The 26,456-nt window shown below is 43.4% G+C and overlaps 1 protein-coding gene across 24 annotated transcripts in view; it reads right to left on the bottom strand.

The window, feature by feature from the left end:
* Positions 1 to 26,456, bottom strand: part of MCPH1 (microcephalin 1) — a 251,965-nt gene that overhangs the window by 196,188 nt on the left and 29,321 nt on the right. For 13 of the 24 annotated variants that reach the window (XR_014829749.1, XR_014829751.1, XR_014829752.1 and 10 more), the window contains 4 exons: positions 25,248 to 25,391; positions 23,734 to 23,823; positions 20,470 to 21,585; positions 13,112 to 13,221 (listed from right to left, as the gene is read on the bottom strand). Coding sequence is in view for 17 of the 24 variants with exons in the window: in XM_084999820.1 (XP_084855946.1) it covers positions 13,112 to 13,221; positions 20,470 to 21,585; positions 23,734 to 23,823; positions 25,248 to 25,391 (1,460 nt within the window). In the remaining 7 variants the exon portion in view is untranslated. Of the gene's footprint in view, positions 1 to 1,583; positions 1,807 to 5,541; positions 5,749 to 13,111; positions 13,222 to 18,264; positions 19,072 to 19,879; positions 21,586 to 23,733; positions 23,824 to 25,247; positions 25,392 to 26,456 lie in introns of those variants that run through there. The other 11 variants (XR_014829754.1, XM_084999827.1, XM_021075800.2 and 8 more) reach the window with 6 other exon arrangements.

Genomic DNA, 26,456 nt, shown 5'->3' with positions numbered 1-26,456 from the left:
ATGCAAAATAATCCCCTAACCAGTAAGGGACAACACGCAAATATGAAACACTGTATTTAATTTAAGCAAAAGCATTTTCTGGAAGTCCTAAAGTGCTAAGTGGAGGGGGGTGGTGAGTATGAATATTTGGGAAATAGTCTAGTTGATTTTGTTTTAATGAGATCAAAGGGAGGTCAAATTAAACAAAGGTATTTGTTTTATTAGTGATAAAAACATGCTTTGAAATGCTTTGAGTTTAGATGTCATTTGATAAGTAAACAGTGAAAATGCTTTTCCTAAAAAAAAAAAAAGTGAAGAGATAATCCACACATTTTCCAGGATTATTGATTTGTTCACTACTTATATAAGCCCACCTAGACACATGGGCACTGACAGAATCAGATATTTGTATGAAATGTGACTACAGAGAAAACAAAAATCAAATAGGACAGAAGATAAATTCTGAAAAATGTCTTCAAATCACATCCCGAGGATATTCTATTATCTAGATCCTTGGCAGCTACATCATTTAAGTGTCTCCAGAAAGACACAGTCTCTGGATCCAAGAGACCCCAGGTTGAAAATAAGCAATACTTATGTGTGTCCTTCATATGGTGATGTTCCTCCCTTTTCACTTGATAAATTCTACGTTCGGAAGCTGGGTTCACTACAGAAAGTTGGGGCAGAAATCTTCAACTGTCCTATGTGAATTTTCTGTAACCTAATTGTCCTTCTTTATACCTTTTTTCCTTATGTGAAACTTGTTTTTCATTAGGAGAATTACAGAGACTCTTAATATTCAGGTTTTTTTTCCTAAGAAATACCTTTCCCAATGTTCTCAAACAATGCAACAGTGATGAGTAAAGCATTGCTATCTGTTCTGAGTATTTACATTTACAGCAAAAAAACAAGCATAGAGAAAATGCACACCTGAGTTATTCATCAATATTCAATTTGCTAAAACAAAAATAGACACATATCACTTCACTTATTAAGAAGCTTTATCTAGCAAACTCAACATCTAAAACTGAAACTCCCAGGGAACTCCCGTTGTGGCTCAGTGGGTTACAAACCCAACTAGCATCCATAAGGATGCGGGTTTGATCCCTGGCCTCGCTCAGTGGGTTAAGGATCCAGGGTTTCTGTGAGCTGTGGTGTAGGTCACAGACATGGCTGTGGTGCAGCTCTGATTCTACACTTAGCCTGGGAACTTCCATATGCTGCAGGTGCAGCCTTAAAAAAAGGCAAAGCTAAAAATAAATAAATAAATAAATTTAAATAAAACTGTAACTCCTGTGGGGGCTGTGTGCCCATCTCCTCACCAAGAATGAGCAGGGTTAGATGCAATGAAGCCCAGAGAGTGAGGAGTGCTGTTATGAACTGAATGTCCGTGGCCCCCAGATTCCTAGGGCAGAATCCTGACCTCTAGGTGATGGTATCAGGAGTTGGGGCCTTTGGAAGGTGACAAGGTCATGAGGGTGGATCCCTCATGAGTAGGATTCATGCCCTGATTATAAAGGCCCTAGAGAGCTCCCTCTTCCTTTCTATCATACGACGACCCAGCGTGAGGACAGACACGTATGAAACAGGAAGGTGGCCCTCACCAGACGCTGAACCTGCCGGGCCTCAATCTCAGACGTCAGCCTCAGGAACTCTTGTTCATGAGCCATGTAGCCTGTGGACTTCCATCACAGGAGCCTGAGCAGACCACGACCCCGAGGGCCACTTGTTTTTAATGTACTCCATCCTCCACTCAAGGGAACAGGGTCCCATGGACAAACGGGGCCGGGCAAGGCAAGGAAACACGAGCTCAGATCACCTTCAAATCTAGAAAAGAAGGAAATGCTCAGAGGGGAAAGGGCTGGACAGAGGACAGAGCAAAGGGCCGCTCAGAGGCTCATCCTGGGACCATCTGAGCATCCTCTTTCCAGAAGAGATGACAGCAGATGACGACCCACCAAAGGACAGAGGATCTGGGTTCACACTCGGGTGGTAGAGCAGGACCCACAGCATACCCGGGAACGGGGGCGCTGGGGGATGGCTGGCCCTTCACCCCTCGCAGCACTGAGCCTGTCACCATCACTGGCCGGCAGACATGGACCAGCTTCTGGGCTTGAACCCCGTGGTATGTGCTTCGGTTCTGGTGAGGGCAGAAGTTCTTTCACCATCCACTCCAAAGACACTCTAACTCAAAGCCCTTAGGAAACAGGTGAGGTGAATCTGGGGGAAAACACACAACTTCATGGGTGTCCAGGCTACAGCTTTTACTCTGAGACAAGGACACACTCCTCTCCCCTCCGGTCCTCCACCCCCAGGGCCTGCACCACAACCCCAGCCTCCTCCGGGTTCTGAATCCTATTCCTCCTCCTGCCTTTGTGTTAAAAACGTCACCTGAGGAGCTGGAACAACAAAGCAAAGAAAGAAAGAAAAAAGGTGCAATCTGATCCATGCTGAGAAAGACTTCAATGTCCTTTTTTAAATGAGCAGAATTAGATTATAACTAGTGAATTCATTCAGAAGTAAAAAGAAGCAGATATTTCTGCAGAAAAATAAAATAGCATAACTTCAAAAACCCACTGATAATGAAGACCAGAGGGAGAACTGTTCCAGACTAGGGTGCCCAGGTTCATGGCCATTGTATGGCACATTGACTCACCATCGATCTATTAACTAAATTCCAACTCATAGCCAAAAGCCACAAAAGCAAATGCCAAAATCTCTTTCAAATGCCTCCTATATCTTATTTAACAGTCTATAATAATGCCTCATTGATTATGAGTTGTGGTTTTATCTGTCATTCTTCTATTCGGCCCCTTTCTATATGAATAATGCTGTTTTTATTACTTTTTAACTACTAATATTCAATAATTCACATTCCTAAGTACTATTTGGAAAGCAGTAACTTTGAAACTGTGTAGAGAGCTGAACAGAGTTAAGAGGAGAAGTGATAAATGTCCAGTGACTGGATAGGATAGCCCTGCTCCTCCAGAGAAGATGTGAAAAACCTGCCTGGGAAAACCACCCACATTTACAGTGATACTGAGCTTTTTGGACGAATGTGTACAGCTGTGCTTCTCCATGTGTGTCTGTCCCGCCTTATCTGAGGAACATCACACTCAGCAATGTGTCCCTCATCCAAACCTCCCTCTGACGTTGATGGGAAGAAGCCGAGAAGCCTGCAGGCCTCCCTCCTGCTTCCTCTCCTGGGCGCACTCTTTGGCCTGGTCCTCAGACTACACGGTTAGTTCCAGGAGACACATCAGCCATAACAAAGCTCCGAGGAGCAGAAGGGCTTTTCTTCCCAGGGCTGTCTCAAGTGAGAGACTTTTTCTAGAAACCTCCCAGTAAGACTTCCCTTCGCATCTCACTGGGTAGAAGTGAGTCATATTCCCAAACTAATTAATGGTAAGAGAAACAGTGACCGTGGTTAGCCTAGACTGGCCATCTGAGAACAGAGTGGGTGCGCGTGGGGGTGTAATCAGCTCTTCGGCCCACACAGGTCCCTGGCGGGGCAGTGGCTGCTCAGTACAGACTGAGTGCTTACAGGGGAGGGTGGTGCTGGGGGGCTCACAGGACTGTGCGTCTTTTCCTTATCTTTGGTTCCTTTACTTCCAAGGAATCATTTTGTTGGATTTTTTACTTTTTAATTTTTAATTTTTTTCTTTTAGGACTGCATCCACGGCATATGGAGGTTTCCAGGCTAGGGGTCGAATCAGACCTGCAGCTGCTGGCCTACACCACAGGCACAACAATGTGGGATCTAAGCTGCATCTGTGTTCTACACCACAGCTCATGGCAACACCAGATCCTTAACCCACTGAGCGGGGCCAGGAATGGAACCCATGTCCTCATGGATACTAGTCAAGTTCATTACTGCCGAGCCATGATAGGAACTCCCTTTGTTGGGTTTTTTAAAGATTCAGCCTTGGTACTTTAGTAAGTTACTGTTTTGTTGAGTTTTTGGATATTTTAAAGAGATTAATGTGAGACTTCTAAGCCAGGCTGCTATGGTTTACTTTCATTTGGCTGACATCCCCCAAATGTCATATTCAGCAAGCCAGACCCTAGAAACCAGCAGCTGTGACCATTTCCATTTGGAATGTACATGACGAACTTGCCCAGTGCACTGAATGCCCACCAGCAGATGGTAAGAGGGTTTCTTGGCATTTCCTCTCTCTGCCTGTTACCTCTCTGGGGGCGAGCAGGGGTTACCACCTTGGCCTCTACCTTTTTATTTGTTGTCTTTTGAGGGCCGCATTCAAGGCATATGGAGGTTCCAAGGCTGGGGTCAAATCTGAGCTGTAGCCGCCACAGCAACGCTGGATCCAAGCCATGTCTGCAACCTATACCCCAGCTCATGGCAATGCCTGATCCTTAACCCACTGAGCAACACCAGGGATTGAACCCGCGTCCTCATGGATACTAGTTGAGTTCGTTAACCACTGGGAGGTACAATGGGGACTCCACCTTGGCTTCTACCTTTATATGGCCCAAGATGACCACTAAGGCTCATGGGAATCGACCCAGTACTATCCCCAGTGGCCCCATAGCCACCACCTCCAGTACAAAACACATTTGAGAATTTCCAAAGCTCACTTTTTATAACTCATGCAACTACTGGTCACTGAATGCAGAAAAAACAGTAAAGAAAAGGTGGTGCTCTTTGAAGATTCTTTTCTAATGTTTTCTATATAATTTTTTTTCTGATATACAATAAGAAAAAAACAACACAGAGTCAAAAGTGTTGTTACGCCACTGAGAGGTAGTGGGTCTCCAGATGCCTTCACAAAGTCACATCTGTTGGTGGACTTGCCTCCTGTCATAACTAGCACACTCCCCCACTGCCAACTTTGAAAGCATTTTGCCAGAAATGGTTCATTGAAGCAATTACAGATCCTTTAAACACCTGTGTTAGAAGTCAAGGGCTCCCACAATCACTGTAAGCTCATCTCTCAAATTATCTGCACTCAAAGGCCCTAACAGGAGACAGGCCCTATCTTAACTGCACACAGCAGGTCTGAACAATGAGGAGTTATTTACACGGACATTTGTAGAGGGTGTCATCCTGCAGGAAGTGTGGCAATTCCCCTAAGTGAGTAATAACAACATATTCGTGCAGAATTGTCAAGAAACAAAATAAATATCACCTGTCATTTGGATGAGTCATGGCTATTTCAACTTGAAAGTAGTATAAAAACAAAACAACCCACAAGATTATATGCTTCCAGCCAAGCACACTATCTAATGGCAAACAGCCAAGGTCCTGGAATTGCTACAGACTGTAAAAGCACATTCATAAAATAGCAGCGTCTCCAGCAGAGCAGTGAAGCTCTCATCCAGGGCCTCTCAGGAGAGGAGATTCTGGGGGAAACAACCTGTTTTAAATGAAAAGTAGCTCGAGGAACCCCTTTCTCTGTTTAGAAGACTTCCGTCTCCCTCCAGGCTCTTCACCTGCCCCTGGATGGCCCAGCCTCTCATGTGCCCTCTCCTTGTAGCAGCCTCTCCCCTCCTATCTCCTTTCTGCTGCAAGGTTCCCTCTTCAGAGAAGCCAGCCCTGAACAAGTCATAATTCCAAGCCTACGACCTCCACGATAAAGGTGTGAATGGTTCTCCGAAGCATTCTTTATAGAGACCTGTGATGGTAGAACAGACAACTCCTCCTGAGAGCAGGTCTCGTTGCTCGAGAAGCAGGCTCCTGGTGGTGCCAATGGGCATGCTGTGGACACCTTCCACTGGGCTCCAGAGAGAGCGAGGGCATTTTCCACAGTCCTAAGGAAATTAGAGAAGAGGGAAGAAGCCACTGGAGCAGGGATCCCTGATCAGGAAACCCATGAGTCCTGGGTGAGGTGACTGGATGATCTGATGCTAGCTCAATGAGGCACCATCTAACCCTGGCAAAGAGCTGTCACTGGGGAGGGTGACCATCGTGTCAGAAACACAGGCGAGGTTTTCAGAACCCAGGCATGACTGTGGTCAATAAGTCCAGGAGAACACATAGTTTGAGCCATCCTGGAACTTGAAGGGCATTTCATTAATGACATGCGACAGCCTCTGGGGCAGGGAAGTGAGGCCGAGGGACCCACCTTGCCTGCCCCGAGTCCGCAGGTGGGCATAGCTTCCACCCATGCAGTACTGGAAATATAGCTTGCTTTTATTGAGGGCCTCTTTCTACCTTCCATCTCCCTCAGCTCCTTGCAGCTTTAAACTCATCAGAGGGCATAAACCCTAATGATGATGAGATGAGCACCATCATCATGCCTGTTTAATATACAAGGAAACATGTCAGGTTCCATGATTAACGTGACGGATGTACCAGGTGGTGGCGTCTGGCACAGGAGACAAGCCTCGTAGCCACAATGCACTGCTATGGAAACTGTCCTTCTTTCAAGGATATGAAACCATTTAACACATTTGGGGAAAACAAGCAGAAAGAAATGAGGTATATTCTGATGATTAGGATCTCACTGCGTGACAGAAGCACCAGAAGTGGTGTGAGGTGTGCCCTCAAAGAGCAGGAGGGAAAGTGCAGCCAGACCCAATTCACCAGCAAATATTTACTAAACACCAATTTGCTGTGTCAGACTCTATTACTATGAGCATTAAATGATTAAAGCTTGTGTCCTGAAGGTCTCTTATCCTAGTAAAAATATGAGAACAAGCAATTATTGGAACATGTGTAAGCTATTATTCATCATTTGTTTTCTACTCTAAGAAACTTGCATAAATTCAACCACTTGACCTGGTATGTACTGTCTTCCCCCCTCACCCCACTGTTAAAATAAGTGTACTTGTATAATTGAAATATTTGGCCCTTCATTTCTCTCTAAGCTCCCAAGCTTATGAAAGCCAGCCACACATATTTCTGTGCTTGACCCAGAGCATGCCCTTCTCATGGACAACCCCGCTTGGCGGAGAGGCTCCAACACAAGATTTAAAAACAGTGCCACTTAGGAAAGCTGGGGTTTCCTGTCCAGTCAACGACTTACCTTAAAAGAAAAACTGGGGGGAGAAAAATAATTTTCTAAACAACAATAACAAAAATAACAGAAGTAGTTTCACTTTGGAGGAAAAAAAATCACATTTTCATATACCTTTACCAGATCACTAGCATTAATGTTATATTTGCCTTCTTCAGGTTCTGTGGCTGATAATACTAAACCAGCAACAAAGAAGACAGGCTAAGATTTGTCATAACAATTTATATTTCTCCCTCTGAAATGATGGCAGAAATACATTTCCTTGTCAATGACCCACATATTATTAGCTAAGATTATGATGCTAACAGCATTGCTCAACTGGAGTCTCAAAAAAGGTTCCAAAATTTATAAGCATGTATTTGAGGCAATAAGTCTAAAAAGTATAGTTTCCCACTGATGTACAAAGGGACTTCTTCCACTAAAAGTGGGTACTAAACCAAAACATCTCTAATGGAAATTAGAGCTCTGAGATGCCGAAATTCTTTATTATATCTGTTTTCACTCTTTAAGAGATGGTTACCATGTCTTTTGTAACCAAAGACTTGAAGGTTCATCTTAAAAATTCTGCTGACTTGGTCTCTTGTTTTTAACTCAGAGTATTTATCCCATCCCTAATTAGAGAAGAAAAAAATTTAATAGCCATTAAAATTCACCCATTATTTCCAGGAATGATAGACTAAATACTAGAGAACAACCTCCCCACTGTGAGCAATTAGTAAAGCTGGACAAGATACAAACCCACTTCATTAGAGACCCTGCAGAGCTGCTAAGACAGAATAATTGAAAGAGGGAAATCCTCAGGTGAGCCAGCATCTGGAGCCTTTGGGGACAGTTGGCCTCACAGAGGGAAGCCCAGACTCCAATCATCTCAATTCCTGGTAGGAAGAAATGTCAAAAATAACCAGGCCTATTAGAGGAACATACGAAGGAAAACTAACAGAAACAACAGACAATAAAGAAAAACTAAGGGAGCCAGAAAATGCATTTATCAGGTTTAGATTTCAAAATAAATAAGCTTATTATGCTCAAAGTCATAAAAGATAAAAGCAGTAATTTTGGAAGGAAACTGGATTTTTTAAATTTTTATTTATTTTATTTTATTTTATTATTTTTTTAGGGCCTGCACCTGCAGCATATGGAAGTTCCCATGCTAGGGGCTGAATCAGAGCTGCAGCTGCCAGCTGCACCACAGCCACAGCAACACCAGATCCAAGCCACATCTGAGACGTACAGCTCAGGGCAACACTGGACCTTAACCCACTGAGCGAGGCCAGGGATCAAACCCGAATCCTCATGGATACTAACTAGTCAGGCTCAATACCACTGAACCACAGTAGGAACTCCTGGAAAGCAGAAATTTTAAAAAATCCAAAAAGCATTACAAGAACTTAAAAATACAATAAATACAGTTTTAGAATGCAATATATAGGTTTATCCTAAGAACAGACCTATAAAGAGCGAAAGGTGAGAGTGAAATCAGTACCAATACCCAGAACAAAATAAGGAGATTAAAAAGGACAGAAAGAAAGATGCTGAGGTGTGGGATACAGAAGGCCCAGGTAACACATGCAACTGAATTCCCAGAAGTGGAGGAAAGAGAAATGAGAACTCTCTGAAGCAGATGAAAGACCCAAAGCCCTGTAACCCGCAGGGGCTGATGACCAAGACGATGCTCAGGCCCCGAGTCTCAGCAGAGCCACAGAAAACCGAGAAGAATCCACCTAGAACCTGCGGGGGCAGCCTTGGATGTTCTAGTGCCCTTCCCAAGCCACACCATCTATCCAGGCTGAGATTCCTGCCCACAGGCCCCCCGCTTTCCACACTGCACCATTTCCTGTACAGAATGCAGCATTCACAGCCTCACCAGGCCTACTCTATAGGGCTGCCCAGAAAGGACGCTCTGCAGGTGCTGCTTCAAGTTTGAGATTAAAAAAGACAATTAGGGTCATGATGCACAGCCATTTCAAACCATTTTCCAAACTACATGAAATGGCATGGAAGCCAGCTCCAAGTGCAAATGTACTGTGTGCTTTCATAATTAGCTGATGAAAGATATTTCCTGTAAACTTGCTTTATTCAAAATTAAAATCCCATTATAATATATTTTTAGGAAGCGTCAACAATTGCTTGATGGAATCTAATCTCTTTAATACGCTCATATATAAAAATACGACTAGCGTAAAAAGTCTCAAATTTCAGTTTAACACAGGTTGTTTTGAAATCTAAGGAGGAACAAAAGCAAGTAGTAAGACCTCAGTTTGGGTGGACAGAAAATAGAGAGACTGGATACTATTGTAACGCTCAAGACTAATATTGTATTTCTAAGTTACAAATCAGAGACCTCTACTTAGTTCACTAGTACAATCCTGTGCGGTTCCTTAGCAGACTTTTAATAACCAGGCAACTAAATTTATGACTTGCTTTAACATAAGATACCAAAATAAGCTCTGGTCCCCACACCCATATTCAAAAAGATCTCAAACTGCTAAGAAGCTGTATTTTTAAGACCTAAAACTGAATTTTAAGGAGTGCCCGTTGTGGTTCAATGGATTAAGAAGCCGACATTGTCTCCCTGAGATGCTGGTTTGATCCTTGGCCTTGCTTCATGGGTTAAGGATCCAGTGTTGCTGTGAGCTATGGAGCAGGTCACAGATGTGATGTGGATCCCACATTGCTATGGCATAGACTGGCAGCTGGAGCTCTGATTTGACCTCTGGCCCGGGAACTTCCTTGTGCCACAGGTGCAGCCACTAAAAAATAAATTAATAAATTCATAAATAAAAAGTTAAATAGAATAAAACTATATTTTAAGAAATTTCCACTATCCTTTGTTTTACCCTGCACAGTAATAAACCATGTGCATTCATCTCCATATTACATCTAAATTTGCACTAGTGAAACACTTAGCCCATAAGCAAACACATCAGGATTTCAAGTTTTGTCTTTGTTTTTTAAAAGAATCTAAACAGTGAAATTAGTTTACATGAGAAGTGTTTAGAAACAAACAGAATTTCTTTCAGGATAAATTACTTGTTTGAACTACATTACACAATGTCCCTAAGGCACAAAAGTGGTTTCTGAACTTTGCTTCACATTAGAATCAGCTCAGGAATTTTTATAAATCTTAGTGCCCAAGATGCACCCCATAAAAATGGCACCAGGATGTCTAGGGTGTGAGCCAGGTGTCCCAACAAAATGCAGATCCCTGGGTGACATGGGACAAAGCAGGGAGCTACTGCCCTCAGTCATGGCAAGTTCTCCATTCATCAGAAAAAAGGCTGTGCACTGAACGGGGGTAAGAAATGGATTTGGAAGGTTATATCCAGGTTCTGTCCATTCTGCTCTAAGGGAGACATGATACCCAGGGTGAATTCTTGGCCCTGAGTTTCCTTCCTGTGAAGGAGAAGATTGTACTGGACAGGTGGCTTCCGCAGCTCATTGCTGTGACATAAATATCTCCTGGGAAATGACAGCTCAGAGGGTCTTAGGTAGGACCAGAGCATCTACACATTTAAAAAGTCCTTCAGGGGGCAGAAAACCTAAGCAGACCTTTCTCCAAAGACTACAGATTGCCAACAGGCACATGAAAAGATGCTCAACATCACTAATTATTAGAGAAATGCAAATCAAAACTAAAATGAGGTGCCACCTCACACTGTTTGGAATGGCCACCACCAAAAAGTCTACAAATAAATGCTGGAGAGGGTGTGGAGAAAAGGGAACCCCCCCAACATTGTTGGTGGGGGTGTAAATTGGTATAGCCACTATGGAAAACAGTATGGAGCTTCCTTAAAAAACTAAAAATAGAACCGCTATATATGATCAAGCAATCCCACTCCTAGGCATGTATCCAGTGAAAACTGTAATTCGAAAATGTACATGTACCCTAATGTTCAGAGCAACACTATTCACAACAGCCAAGGCATGGAAGCAACCTAACTCCCCATCAACAGATGAATGGATTAAAATGTGATACATATTGCAATGGAATATTACTCAGTCATAAAAAAGAACAAAATAATGCATTTGTAGCAACAGGGATGGACCTAGAGATTATCATGATAACTGAAGTACTCAAAGATGAATATCACATGATATCACTTGTGGAATCTAAAATATGACACAAATGAATTTGTTTACAAAACAGAAATGGACTCACTGACATAGAGAACTGCCTTGTGGTTGCCAAAGGGGAAGGTGGGGAGGGAGGAATAAATTAGTAGCTTGGGGTTGGGGAGAAGTCCTCCAGACAACTCTTTCACACAGAAGTAGTAGCAATCAATCCTTTTCAGCACTAATGTTCAATTATTCTAAATTACATGGGCAGAAAGTTTACTAATGTCTTTAAAAGGCTTTATAAACAAGAGTTAAAATAAATTTGAACAAGTTACACAATTTGCTCTATTAAACTATTTTTGTTCCTGTGCACATCCAGTGAAGGCAGATGTGTAGTATGCGTGTACATGCTATTCTGTATTTTTTGTTCCCTTTTGCCACTTCCATGAAATGAATATCCATGACAATGGGGCCACTGTGTACCACACATGGGTGCAGCATGAATGGCACTAGGAAGTGCATCAGATCGGTATGTTCTCCCAGCTCAGGAGTGCTCCAAGGTGAGATACTTTGTAGGAAGGGACAACGCCTGCCTCCAGGACGCGGTCCCCAATCCAGTGTTCCCCACAGACGCTGCTCAGCAGATGAAAGACAGGCCCACATCTGGCAGACAAGAAAGTGGAGCCCCGTATATGATCAGACAGGACATAGGATTTTATGGTAACAAGTGACTCAGTATCTCCTGGGCACTTTTTTTTGTTGCTGTTGTTGTTTTTGTTTGTTTTTGTTTTTTTTAAGGCAGGCATAACACCAAGGACTGGGACAGAGAGGCATAGGCAGGGTCTGGATGCAGGTAAACAGATGACAGAGCATGGATGTCTAAGCGGAGGCATGTGGACCGCCCTGGACAGTGTCAGGGGCAGGACAGAGATGGTATTGTATACTTATGAATGCCAGATGGGGTTTTTTCCCCTATTCTTCCCAAAGGAAAAAGTTGCGTAGCCATGCTGTAATGAGGAAGAAGACTGAACATAGAGAAACAAACCCTCAACAACAGGTCACTAGGGCTCTGCAACAGCAGGCCCAGGGAGGCCACTCAGAGCAGGTACAGAAAGCTCTACCAGGCTCACAGGAAGCCAAAGGCCACTTGCATATTCGGGGATCATGACAATTTCTTCCCCTGCAAATCTGTGGCTCTACCTGAAATGCGGTTCCTTTCCATTTTTTTGCTCCATTTTTTTTCTGAGACAAACGAGAAAAGAAATCTAAGTTCCTACCAACTTAGAAGAGACTTTCACGGGATCTGTGCAGGAACTTGTAACTGTGGCCAATGATGAGGAAGGCATGTTGTTTCTCCTCCCTGCCAGGGGCTGATGTCAGGGGCTGGGTGACCTAGGGAGACCCTCCGTGCCCCCAAGGCCTCCCTTTTCTATTATTCCCTGCTGACCACTGCAGCTGTTCTGTGTCTCAGAATTCGTGCTTCATTCTATTACATTTTCTTGGTCTCATAAAAATGAGGCACAGGATAATGAGAAGCAAATTTAAAAGATCAGCAGTGAGAGAAAATGCTGAAGAATCAATCAAGGTGACATGCTCCCTGCATTATCGGTGAGCCTGCAGTTCGACAAGTGCGGGACATCTTCAGAGGTAGAGCCAGGCTCTGGGGCTGCAGCCAGAGGACTGGGTGCCCAAGACTCAGCACAGAAACCTTTCCCTCCCATGGCTTCACATCAAACCCGTATTAGCCCACAAATGGAAGATGTTCAAGTTCTTCACCTCCTACCTACTCACTGTTCAGATTATAAGACAACAGTTGGCACGACCTACATTCTTGGCTTGAGGGAGCCTGGCAGCATTTGTACCAGCAATAAATGCACTAGCAAAGCAGCAATGGAAAGCTTGCTCTACCAGCAGTCACTCTGCCCTGAAGGTGACCAGTGCTCTCAGTTTTACTATTGGAGTTTCCCAACATCCACTGGTAATTAATTTTTAGAATCAAATACGAGCTGGGTAGAGGAGTTTATGTTTCATTAACCCGGAGCGGAACATCGTGACAGAGCAGCGCTGTAAAGTTTAAAACAATATTTTCACACACCAACCTCTTGCCCTTTCTCTTTTTTCTGTGATTTCTCAGGAGGTCTGACGAGGTCCTCGAAGGCTTCCCATGAGCTGTCCAAAACATCATGCCCTGTGAGTCCATTTTTAACGCCTAAAACCCAAGCAGATTGAAGATTAGTTAGAACTTTACACAGATTGAATACTAATGCAACTTAAGCCAAATAAAAATTTTTAAATTAATTTATTTAGGCATTCTGGTAATAGGAAAGTATAGCCTTTTAAAATAAACATTGCATACTTCTTGCTCTTTGAGGTCTACTTAGAACATTTAATTATTCCGCTCCAATATCCCAAGCAATGCACTTAACTCAAGGGTCAGAACAACCGTGCTTGTCACGTGGCAATATGCTAGTTCCATACTATCCCATTTGTCCATTTGATGAAGAGAGAAAATGGACATCTGCACCTTATACACTATTCAAACTCCAATTCTTAGGTTTTTACCTTGATCAAAACCCAGCTTTTCAGGGAAGTCAGTTTTATATTAGAGGAAATAAGTAAACTCAGCTTTGGGGTTAGTCTGAGTTACTCTAGACAACAGCTTTCAGTACAAAGTCTCAGGTTGCACCCTACAAATGATAGATGATTTTATTCCCCACAAACTTCCACCTGAGACCAATGTCTTGTCATGAAAACAGGCAAACCAGAAAGAAGATAGTCATCAAGTGAAATGTAGTTTCATCAGATGCTATATGGTGCAGGAGTCTGCACACTAAATGCAGTGTGACCTTTACTTGGAAGTGATTCACCTACTGCTACAACTTATTCTGCTCCTTATTCTCCTCTCCCCTGCCGCCCCCCGCCAAATAGTCCACCACCCTTAGGGAGCTTACACCCAATAAACAATGGAGACCTACAGAAACGAATATGATACATGGCAATAATTACAGTGCCATCAAAAATTAAAAATCACAAAACATGAGAATGGCTGCTCTGCAGATATTTCCAATAAGATAGGATGCTCTGATAAGATATGATTGGAAGTTCCCATCATGGCTCAACAGTAATAAACCCAACTAATATCCATGAGGATGTGGGTTTGATCCCTGGCCTCACTCTGGTGGGTTAAGGATCCAGGGTTGCTGTGAGCTGTGGTGTAGGTTGCAGACATGGCTCAGATCCCACATTGCTGTGGCTGTGCTGTAGACTAGTAGCTGAAGCTCTGATTGACTCCTAGCCTGGAATTTCCATATTCCACAGGAGCGGCCCGAAAAAGCCAAAAAAAAAAAAAAAAAAAAAAAAAAAAATTAGTTTGGAGGGTCTGCTTTAAAACTTTTAACTCCTCTTTCAAAAACAGAGTCTCAGGATTTTCCGTTGTGGCTCAGCAGGTTAAGAACCTAACTAGCATCTATGAGAATATGGGTTTGATCCCCATCCTCACTCAGTGGGTTAAGAATCCAGGTATGAGCTGTGGTATAGGTCACAGATACGGCTCAGATCCCACATTGCTGTGGCTGTAGTGTAGGCCGGTGGCTGCAGCTCTGATTCAAGCCCTAGCCTGGGAACTTCCATATGCTGTAGGAGTGGCCCTAAAAAGAAAACAACAAAAACAAAAATAGAGTTTCAACTCAGTGAAAACAAAATATAGAACAACAGGGTTAAATATTTCTTTGAATTCAAACTAGTTGTTATTTACCACTTGGGCCCTAAAAACGTTTTAAGGTCAGTCCTAACCCACCAATACACCCTAATACTGGATTCCCCTGGAGGCTCAAACCAGTTACAGGCCAAGCCCACTCTCTTCCCAGCAATCTTCTATTTCTTGCCTTGTGTTTTGCTTCTCTATTTCAGGTGACAGTTCTGGCCATGTCTTCAGCAGGCTACATAGAAATCTCACAGCGGATGGGACAGAAGGCTGTGTAAAAGGATATTCTGCACACGATAGTTTGTGCTAAGATCTGGCCGTGCTAAGTTTCCCACTTTTACTCATTTTGCCTTGGTTCTTACAAAACATGAAATTGCAGGGAGGTTTACTCAATGTTCTGTAATAAACTATGGCAGGTGGGGAGAATGGAGATATGTGCATCTATAACTGGTCCACTTGGCTGTAAACATGATGCTAATACAACATTATAAATCAACTACATCCCAATAAAAATTCTTTAAAAAACATATGAAATACTTTTAACTAATTCAGATGAAAATGGTTATCTCTTCCGGTGATTTCAATGAGATGTATCAAATAATACCTTCTATAGACAATTACTACAGCATTTTGCCCATAATTCTCCACTGACTAAATAAGTAATAATCCAAATAAACTTCCTAATGAACCATGTTACTCCTCTCCCTAAGCAGACACTACTATTCATGTCATTTTTTTCCTTCAGAGCCAAGACGAAATCTTGCAATCCTTCCCAACTCAGAGCTGCAAGCATTGACCACCCACCAAGGCACCAGTCCGCACAGGCCCTTGTGCCATTTCCATCACCAGAATTAATGCATTAAGACAGCCACATGGTGCTCTGAAGGCTGGGATGTGGTGAAAGCCGATTCAGCACAGATGGTATGACACATGTCCGTGTGCTGGTTCTGCTCTACCAGAAACACCACACTCAAGAGACAACTTCTATGAACCCTTCCACCCAACACAGGATGCTCTGTTAAGTGGCAAATGGATGAAAGAAAAGGGCTATAGCTGGTGACATCACCATTGTTGATCCGTCCTGAGTCCTAGGAGTGTTTCTCAGGTAATTCATGGATTGGCTGAAATATTTCAGGGTCCTCCCATGCCCATACCACTAGGGCATAATAAGCTAGCTGGTAGCGAGGGGTCACGTCTGAGACTTGGACCCTAAATGGCACTCTGAGAAACTGCAGGGCTGAAGGCCTTGTAGGGGCGATGCTGACCAGTCTTCAGAAACGCACCCCAAGAACACCATCTGGCTCTAATAAGCCTTTCAGATCACGTGCAGATGGTTCACTTAAAGGACAAGACCTTGGCATATAGGCCTGATTCTTGGACAGTTCCCCATCTGCTCGCTAGTTGTGTTTAATAAACATCTTTGGGTCTTGAGACTTGCTTTCAGTAAGGGCTAGTAGATAGCGCTTGGGGAAGGGTGCTAACCTCTATTAACCTCTTCTGGTGACTATTCCTGAAAAAGAACCTAATAACTGGGCATGGCCAGAGTGTTTAGATATGGGACCTATGTGTCTGTGTGACATGTAATTCCACCATCCACAGCAAACACAGCTTCCTTCAGACCAAGGGACAGGAATGAGGGTGCAGGTATGGGAAGGAATTACTTCTGCTCACTTCAGCCACCTCTGTTACTTAGAAACAAGCAGCGGCCATGCGAGGTGTTAATTCTGGATGATGAACCCACTTAATCGACTCGGCAGTTAAAACCCACTTCATGTGCTGGTCTGCAGAGTTACGTTAGACAGTGCCACAGGCTCAGAAGGCCATTTCCATGAACAAGTACAGCGAGCAGTTTGACACTGCTGTCGTGTGGTGTCCAAAGTGGAAATAAGTGAGATCTCCATTTTCACATGAATTGAGGTGGAGATATACACACACACAGGCACACACACACATATATAACTTCCTCCGCTCAGCTGCAGTTCCAGCAGTGTTTTTCAGACCTTGATGCGAGAGCAAAAGGAATTTACTGAAAACCCACACCTGGCTGCACAAATGAGGAGCTTCCATCCACCCTGCACTGGAGATGCTTAGTCTGAGATGTAAGGACCTGCAAATGGCACAATCTGATAGAATCCACAGGTACTTCCTAGGCATGTGTGTGCTTGGTAAGAACCATGGCTTAGGGAATGGTTTCAGCATCTGGCAGTGCCTTGCTGTGTGAAACAGCACTTTCAAAGGTGAAATATGTAAAGTCTTATTATACGCCGGCTTTAATAAACATTTGCAATGAATTTTGATGACAAAATCACTCAATTTCAACCCCAATTAAGGTATTCCACCCCCCCAAAAGTACAACTATATTCTCATTAGACTTGTAGTATAAAAAATTGTAATCAACTTGGAGTTTAGTCAATAAAAACTTTATAAAAATGGCTTTTTCTTATAATACAAGTAACTCCTTTGCCTCCTAGCCCATAAAGCTGAAAATTTTACTGGCTTTCATTACGGAAAAATTTCACTACTCCTGAAATATATTAAAAAGCAAAGTACATCTATTGCTTTGCTGATAACCAATGTGAACATCCAACATATTTTTCAAAAAATCAAATTTTAAGGCAATAGGATAATATAATCCTATATGTGCAATAAAATCCCCTAAAACATCTCCTTGCACTTGTGCGTTTTTACACACACACACACTAAACACCTGGAAGGAAGCATGAGCGCTGGCAGTGACTACCTCTAGCAGACACCCAAACTACAGCCTGTTCTCCATAAAGCATCCAGGGTGACATCTAAAACATAAATCAGAACTGGTTGCTCCCTGTTTAAAACCCCCAAGTGGCTTCTCATCTCACTTGAAAACAAAACCAGACCACCCCAGGCTTGTCTGGGCCTGGCTGCCTCCCTCAGCCCAGAGAGTTCTCCCATAATGGTCTCAGTGCAGCTCCTACAAACATCTTCCACCTTAGGACATTTGCACTTGTTGCTTCCTCAGGCTGAAACATGACCCCCCCATGACAGAGGAAGGCTACTTCTTCTCCCTCGCCCAGGCCTGTGAGACAACATTACCTCCTCCGAGCAGCCTTCCCTAACCTCATCAGCGCACTTCTTTCTCATGGTGCTCACATTCATTTACTGTCTGCAGTCACTGGAACATAACCTCTGTGAGGTGAGCTGACTCCCTGGGAAAAGAAGAGAGCCTGGGCCACAACAGGGGCACAGAAACAGCTGTTAAATGAACTAATGAAAGGAGGTGAGGAGAGTGGGACAGGATGATTTTACCCTTTTTAGCAATTTCTCTTAAACATGTATTTGTGGTTTTTTTTTTTTTTTATGAAATTAGAGAATGAAAGTTTAGAAAGAAAAAATTATTGGTTACTATGATTTCCTAAGTTAATAAAAAGCAATCAAAATCTCTCCCTCCATTCCTGTTACGTTAAGGTTTATCACTGAATCTCTTTGTAACTTGTTCTCACAACCTTTACTGTATACCATCTATCTTAGATACAGACAAGGGCAATGAGTACAGTGAACAGAAAACAGGAATTGAGAAAATACTTTTATTTCACCATAAAAAGATTTAGAGAGGTACAGCCTGATGAACAGAGTGGGTTGTACTGCTGCATAATTTCAGCACCTTTGGAATGTCTAAGGGCCAAGGGCCGCAACTGGCAGTGGATCCCCAGGGAGAGATGCAACACCAGGTGGGCTGGCTGTGCACATCTAAACATTCAGTGGGTCTTGACTTGACTGCCATACAACAAGAGGGTTGAGGCTAGAAATAGCTAAGTCTTTTCCTGCCCTAAATTCAATGATTTTCTGTCTCTTGCAATGACATAAGGTGACCCTAGGCATCCTTACATTAGGGCACAGAGAATGTTAAGTTTCCATCTCTGAGCCAGACTTATTTATGTGGGCCCTGCCTGCACCCTGGTGTGATGGCCACACCTCCTGGCCCCAAACCTCATGGGGCCCAGCCCCGGACAGGGGTGGGGGGTGGGGAGGTGCCAGAGCAGGAGGATCCCGCTGTTCACAAAGCTGGTCTGTAGGGTGCACTACACCTTCTGAAAGCAGATTTTTTTTACTTGACTTATATTTGCAGTCATTAACATTATTCAAAATCTTAAAAAATACACAAGATAAAAATTGGGAAGAATGAGAATGCGAGCTTTAAGAATAGGATATTCTTAACTACCAAAACAATTCTGTACATCCACTGTTTTATATTAACTTTCAAGCTGACATGATTTTATTCGGGGTGGTTTTTTTTTTTTTTTTTGGCCACACCCGCGGCATGTGGAAATTTCTGGGCCAGGGATCAAACCCACGCTGCAGTTGCAACCTGCGCCACAGCTATGGCAATGCTGGCTCCTTAACCTGCTGTGCCACAGAGGAACTTCCCTACAGGATTTTAAAACAAATATTTTGAAAACACATACTAACCCTAATAAGATATAGTCTCTTGTCAAATTTTATATTTTATAGATTTTTACATTTTATAAATATATAATAAGATTTTACATATTTTATATGAGAACACAGACATAAAAAGTAGGTTAAAAATATACAAACTAAATTATCTTTGTGAGATGATTTTGGGAGAGTTTATACCCAAGGAAAAGATATGCAGTACATCTGTGATTATTTCAATCCCTATAACTCTCCCATCTTGAAAAGGGTGGTTAAAAGGATTCAAAGAGTAGAGAAATGAAGAATAAACTTAGCCTTATTGAAACTGTAATCCGATATTAGGTTAGGATGGTTAAAGTTGAACATTTCTTCACTTTTGATTGCTGAAAACTGTTTGTGCTTATAATCAGAAAGGACAAAATGTTTGCTACTTTTGCTACAATTACATAGTTTGTTACTATAGGTACAATTAAATTACAGATAGGAATAAATCTATTTAAATGAAATGCTTAAAGCAAAATAAACAGAAGTCAAATAGGCCTGTTACAATGAGCCACTTAGTTAATATTAAAAAAAATTCTTCATAGCTAACATCTCCCAAAGTTTCTTCAAGAATAAATACTGATGAAGTTCCCATTATAGCTCAGCAGGTTAAGTACCCAACCAGTATCCATGAGAATGCGGGTTCGATCCCTGGTCTCTCTTAGTGGGTTAAGGATCCAGCATTGCCATGAGCTGTGGCATAGGTCACAGACAGACGTGGCTTGGATCCAGTGTTGCTATGGCTGTGGCATAGACCGGCAGCTGCAGCTCCAGTTCATCCCCTAGTCTGAGAATTTTCATATGCCACAGGTGCAGCCCCAAAAAGACCAAAAAAAAAAAAAAATATTAACTTATTCCATGTTTACTTTTTCATATCTTTTCTGGAATGAATGGCTACTGCCTTAACTTCCCTTCTAAGATAAACAGCCTCACCATTAGATCTTATAAACCCTCCCTAGTGTAGTGTGCCTCTTTGCACAGCGATGTTAGAGAAGCCACAGGTAAAGCACTGGCTCTGGTCTGTTACTCACATGAGGCATCACTTACTTTGCACCTATAAGAAGGAAAGGGCTTAGACAACTGTGTTACTAACCTAGAAATTCCACAGGGCAGTAAGCCTTTTATTCCTAAAGAACTTAAAGAATTTATCACTGTTAATATCAAACATACATCCTTTAAAGTTTAAAAAGGGGGGAGGGAGAAATAATTTTCATTATGAAAAAACTGTGACAAATGTGGGAGATGGATGCACTGCCACATGTTCCTGTAACAGAGACTGGGTAAGGGAGATTCACATACTTTCCCTGAATCCTGGGGGCAAGGTTTCCCTTTCCTCTGCAGATGTTTCCACATCACAGTCGTCTACAGAGTTCAGTTTAGAATCACTTTGTGCTTGATCTTCAGAGGAATCCAGCACCTTAAGAGTACCTTCTCTCCGCACACTTTTTGGGTCAATCAATTCTTTCATTTCTTCGCTGCTTCCTTTCAAAGGAGTGAAATTGCCTCGGCATCCTTGCTGAGGAGTGAGCTCGCCCACAGGGTAAAAGTCACCCTCACCTGGGCAGGGGTCTCCTCCTCCCGGAGCCTCGGCCTGGGGACCGCAGCCTGGGGCCTCTTCAGTTGCAGGTATTTCCCCTAAAGTCATGCGAGTCAGCGCGGGCCTAGTTCTATGGAGCGCTGCCTTCTGCAGACCAGGTACCATGCAGGGGGCCCTGCCAATGCGCGACAAGTCGGCCATCTCCAAGACACTGGCTCGCTCTCTCCGGGAGAGGCTTCTCCTGCCTTGGAGGGGGGCAGGGTTGCGGACCAGCGGGTGCCCAGTGGGAAGACTCTCTGCACGCCTCTCCTCCAGATTATCTGGCGAGAAATAGTCATCATAAGCAGACTGCTCGCCATCCAGAGCCTTAACCGCAGAGCCGGTCACCAGCGGCTGGCTGTCCCCTGAGGCAAAGAGCTGCAGCCTAGGCCCAGCGGGCAGCCTCTTCTGCCTCCGTCCTGGAGGGGAGTGCAAGGCCCCTGATGTCCTCTTCCTTTTGGCCGAGGAACTTCCAGGTCCTGAAGAGCCCACGGGGGCACCTTCTGCTGGCAGTCTTGGAGGCAACAAACCAACCTTGTCATCTGGCACCTTCTGAACCTTGGTGTTGGGAGTGATCACAGCACCCACAGGGCCACCTTGCTGCTGGTGGACTCCCTCCTTGGGAAGGTTGCAGGGGAGATTCTGAGGAGTTAACTGATTGAGGGACCCTAGAGATGCTGAAGGATGGACAATGTGTGTTTTCAGCATGGGGGACACAACAGACACGTGGCTTTTAATTCCTTCAACAAAGTGTTCCACTTTCCTTTCCTGATCCCCACATGGAGTATTTCTACAAAAATCATCAATGGATGAGGGCAGATCACCAGCAAAGGAGTTTTCTGGAAAACATTAATAAGGAATTAACGTTTTAAGTGGTTTACGTTATTATCAAAGTAATTTGCAGTCAACCCATGAAGTGATACTTGCTAAGCGAAGCTCCTAGCTTGGAAGAGCCTGGCCCCAGCTCTTTTCCCATGTCAGGACCTTCCCGGAGGGACGTGGGCGACCCCATGTGGATTAGGGTCCGGGATGGATGGGGTAGGGTCAGGGAGGGAGTAGCACATCCTGGATATTCACACCTGGGGCGCCTCTACAGTAACAGCAGCCACACCCTGTCGCTAAACACTCCAAGAGGCCAGTGGCTGCAAAAGGTAAAGACCTCTGCCTTCAGGTCTGGTATCCACAAAGTGACTCACAATGAACTGTACCACCCCTACAGAGGATGGACCCCTGCTTCCACTGCAGTCTCCTCTGCATAGTTATACTCCAGGGAGTTTCTACACACCTGGCAGGATTCATAGTTCTGACTCGCTGCTGCCTATCTCCTGAAATCCGTGTTTATGTTTATACATCCCAGCCTTGCCCATGCACTACATGCAAGCATCAGTGAATAAACACTACCTTTCCTTCAAAATCCACCTTGGATGTTAGAATCTCTGCAAATCCTTCCACTGACCTTGCCAGGTCTAGCCACACGTGTCCTCCTCTATCACACAGAATTCCCCCTGATTCTCTAAGAGAATGTCCCCTGGTTCTGCCTCCCCCCCCACCCCACTAACCTAGAAACCCTGGCACAGATACTACTCTCTGGAATCTGGAGCTGCTGGCCCTGTGCTGGCCACCCTGATAGAGGCTCAATGTTGGGTGAACAAATGGAGGACCCTCACTTTACAGGAACTCCACACTGGAGGCAATGTCTTAACCTGACACCACTAAAGCTCTACTTTTCAAGAGGAAAAACAGAGCCCCCCATTCCCACAAGAGTAGATGGGGGCCCAGCAGGCCGGTGGTGGTGTGTCTCTAAGTCAGCAGCTGGAAACATAGGACATTTAATTTTAGCAGCTGAATAAGCTTAGCTCACTTTCAAAAGACTGACAATCTGCGTGACAGGGCATGAAGGGTGTTAATTCTGAAGTCAGCCTGCCTAGGTTTGAATCCTGGGTCAGTTGCTCACAAATTGCTTGACCTTGTACGAGCTGTGTGACCCCTGTCTGGCCTGGTGTGCTCACCGGCAAAGTGGGGACAACAGGGGCCACTCACAGGGCTAGTGGGAGATTAATCAATACACACAGGTGAGCAGTGCCCAACACAAGTGCCCAGACACAGCAACCATGAAAGCGAGTTATTGTTACTTGTTTCTAATTTACAAGAAATAAATACATCAAGTATGAAATAAAAAGATGAGAATTAAGATAAGTGGTCAAATAATTTCAACAAATGCCAAAGCGATAAAAGAATAAGCTATTCACAAAAACATTCAGCCTAAACTCCTAACACCGTGGTTTTGCTTTGTGACTTGTCACTGCTATGGCTTTCAGAAGAAAGGCCAGAACAGCTCAAGCACTTCAAACATAGTCCTGCTAGGGGTCACTGCTACTTATGTGGACTAAGGTGGGCTAGTGAGAAAATGGTAAGAAATGGGACAAAACCAGAAAAGGCTATGCCCACACAAAAAAATCATTCAGAGGGAAATAAGGGCTCCCACATTTACAAAATTATATGCAAAATTATAACTAATTTTATCGATTCTTTCTAATACTGCTTAGAATTAGAAATCCTTTTTTTAAATTATTGCCCAGAGTTTTTAAGGATGTACACATACTTAGCAACTTGTTCAAGAATTCATTACACACTGTGTGAAACAACTTTTCCTTGGCTCTTTCTGTTCTCAATACCATACAGTTTAAACTGCATGGAGATTGGTTCACATAAGATCGCAGTTTTTTTTTCCTTTTAAAATTGAGCGATCAATTCTATGTCACAAAGGCAAATGCCAAGGAGAAAACAAAACAAAACAAAACAGAGGGACCAAAAGGATGTTGAACTGACATAATTTTTCATTCCTTACTTTCAGTGTAATACCTAACTTCAGGGCAAAATTCATGAATTCTAATTCTTAACTAGCTGTTCTTCTCACTGAAAAAAATTCCAAATAAGAAAAGGCTAACATTCTCAAAGCTTAAATTCATCACAGAAAATAATTTTACCTGAACACAAAGTATCATGGGAAATGTTCAGAGATGCTTCTTCACACAAAGAGTTAACGGTGTCACCAGAATTTTCAATCAACTGGGAAGCTGGAAACATAATCAAAACTCCTCATTAGAGACAACTCTGATTTGTGAGCAGGTCCCCTTATTCTACTCTGTGTGTGGACACAAGCATGTGCACACACGCACACATGCACACACATACAACTTATTCCTTGTACTTCATATTCTAGACAACACAAAACAACACAAAAACTAAGCCTTATTCAAATCCATTACAGATGACAGGAATCAATAAAATATAATTTACACAAATCATACCATGTAACAAAGCCCCAGGAAAATAAAACTTAGAAGGTATCTTGAGGAGTCAGTCAGCTGGCCTGGACCTAGGCAGAAGCTCAGCAGAGGTAAACAGATGGCGTTCAGTTGTCTCACTGCTCCATGATCAAGGCTTTTTTCTTGATGATCACGACAGCTGTCTTTTGAACCAGGGCAGTGGTTCTCAGCCAGGGGCAGCCCAAGTGTGAGCAGACACCCCTGGGCATCACATGTGGGATGGGCTGGAGTGTGAGCTATGTTGTGGCACCTACAGGCAGAGGCCAGGGATGCAGCTAACACTCTGCCACCCATAGGACAGCTGCCCAACAAAGAACTATCTGCCCCAAATGTCTGGAGTGGGGAAGTTGAAAAACCCCGGAGGTTTCACAGAAAACATCCAGGACATCAGTGATTTAACCACTAGGGTCACAGATGTTATCTTCAAAGGCTGTGCATGCAACAGACCAGAAACAAGAGATACTTTGGTTTCATAGTCAAAGACATGTTCTTTCTTTCTTTCTTTTTTTTTGGCCATACCCAAAGCGTGTGGAAGTCCCAGGGACTGGGATCGAACCCACACCATAGCAGTGACAATGCCCAATTCTTAACCCACTGAGCCACCGGGGAATTCCCAAAGGTAATTTTTGAAGAGACTTACAAGGATGCTTTCCTAAGGATACTTAAGCAAACAACTGCATAATGAGAATAAACCAAGATAAGGAAGGTAAGTACAGAGATAAAATTTTAAGTTGTTGAATTTTAATCTGTGCTGGAGGCAATTAACTAGGAGAATTAACACTGGAAATAATGGAATAAAGTTTAAGGCAAATCATTTTACATGCATATACAGGTATATACATAGACAATTTGGGTATTCACCTGCCCCATTGCTGGTCACTACCTCAATATCCACTCCTACCTCCCTCCTGACAACACAGCCCAGATTTTCTTAGTGCAGCCACATACCCTAGCCTACTTAAGACTACATTTCAGTCTTGCTTGCAGTCCCTTGTAGGCAACTTAAATTGTTTCCTATTTCCTAGGCTAACACTACCACAGTTCCCTTAGCTGTGCCATCCTGAATACCACTGGCTACAATGAACTGGTAGGTTAAACTCTGTGTATGAACACAAACACAAAGAAGTGTATTTTATTTCCTGGCTTATCTGGAGGACAGTGTAAGCACTTACAGGTGGGGGAGAGATTTTCCCGTTTCTCCTTCATCTCCTGCAATCTCTTCTCCATTGCACTGTGGTGGCCACTGAAGATTTTAACTGTGGGACTATACACCAAGGAGCCATTAGATTCAAATAAGAGAACAGGAACATCATCACCTGAAAATAAGCAAATTCCAGCTTTAAGCTCAAAAAAATGCCTTCCTCCTTCAACAATGATTCCTCCTAAGGACAGGCCTGCCCCTACCCCCAGAGTTTTCCTTTTTCTTTCTGACATTCAGACTTGCATATGAACTTGGCTGCATGAAGTGGGGGATCAGGGGACCCTTGAGCCATGAAATGATGGGCTCAATCACAGGGAAAACAGCTGTGCACTTCCTGGAATCCATACTTTGCAGATGATAAAAGAACTTTAGGACCCTGACCACCTGCCTCTCTACTCCTTAAAAGAAAAAAAAAAAAAGACCACAGATCATTCAATATCCTCTCATTTGTAATTCTTGGGCCTGAACAACTTTTACTGTACCTCTGGTAACATACAAACATACAATAGTTGAATCTTTAATACCTTAAAGTTGTAGTTTTAAAAAGACAATTAAGATACAAATTTGGTCTAAAAAGAGAACTATTAAAAATCTATTATTGCTGGAATTCCTGTTGTGGCTCAGCAGAAATGAATCTGACTAGTATCCATGAAGATAGAGGTTCGATCCCTGGTTTCTCTCAGTGGGTCAAAGATCTGGCATTGCTGTGAGCTGTGGTGTAGGCCTGAAACTGTAGCTCCGATTCGACGCCTAGCCTGGGAACCTCCATATGCCGTGGGTGCAGCCCCAAAAAGACACACAAAAAAAATCTGTTATTGCCATTTTGTCAAATTCTTTTCAAATACACCATCACTGGTGCAGGAAAGATGGCCAAATGGCCAAAGTAAGAAGGCTGACAGCAGAGAGTTGCAGGGCTGTGAGGCTGCAGGCCAGGCGAGGCAGGATGTGGTTGGCTATAGGACATGGTAAGCATAGGATTTTATCCTAAACATCTATTCCTTGGGATGACACTGAGGAATTTTAAACCCTGGGTGGGGTGTCCATGTCAGCTCAGATTTACATGCTTCGACTGAAGCGTGGGAGGTGGAGGTGAGGACACAGTGGTTGGAGGGCCAGTGATGGAGCTCCCAGATGCTCACGTGGGGTGGCACAGAAGAAGAGAGCAGAGGAGTCAGGAAAT

This window comes from Sus scrofa, chromosome 15, assembly GCF_054392235.1.
Source record: "Sus scrofa isolate SSC_HxYL_T2T_F1_AM1 chromosome 15, Sscrofa_HxYL_maternal_Yorkshire_Landrace_v2.0, whole genome shotgun sequence".
NCBI classification, from domain to species: Eukaryota; Metazoa; Chordata; class Mammalia; order Artiodactyla; family Suidae; genus Sus; species Sus scrofa.
This window is presented reverse-complemented; position numbering and strand designations above follow the sequence as displayed.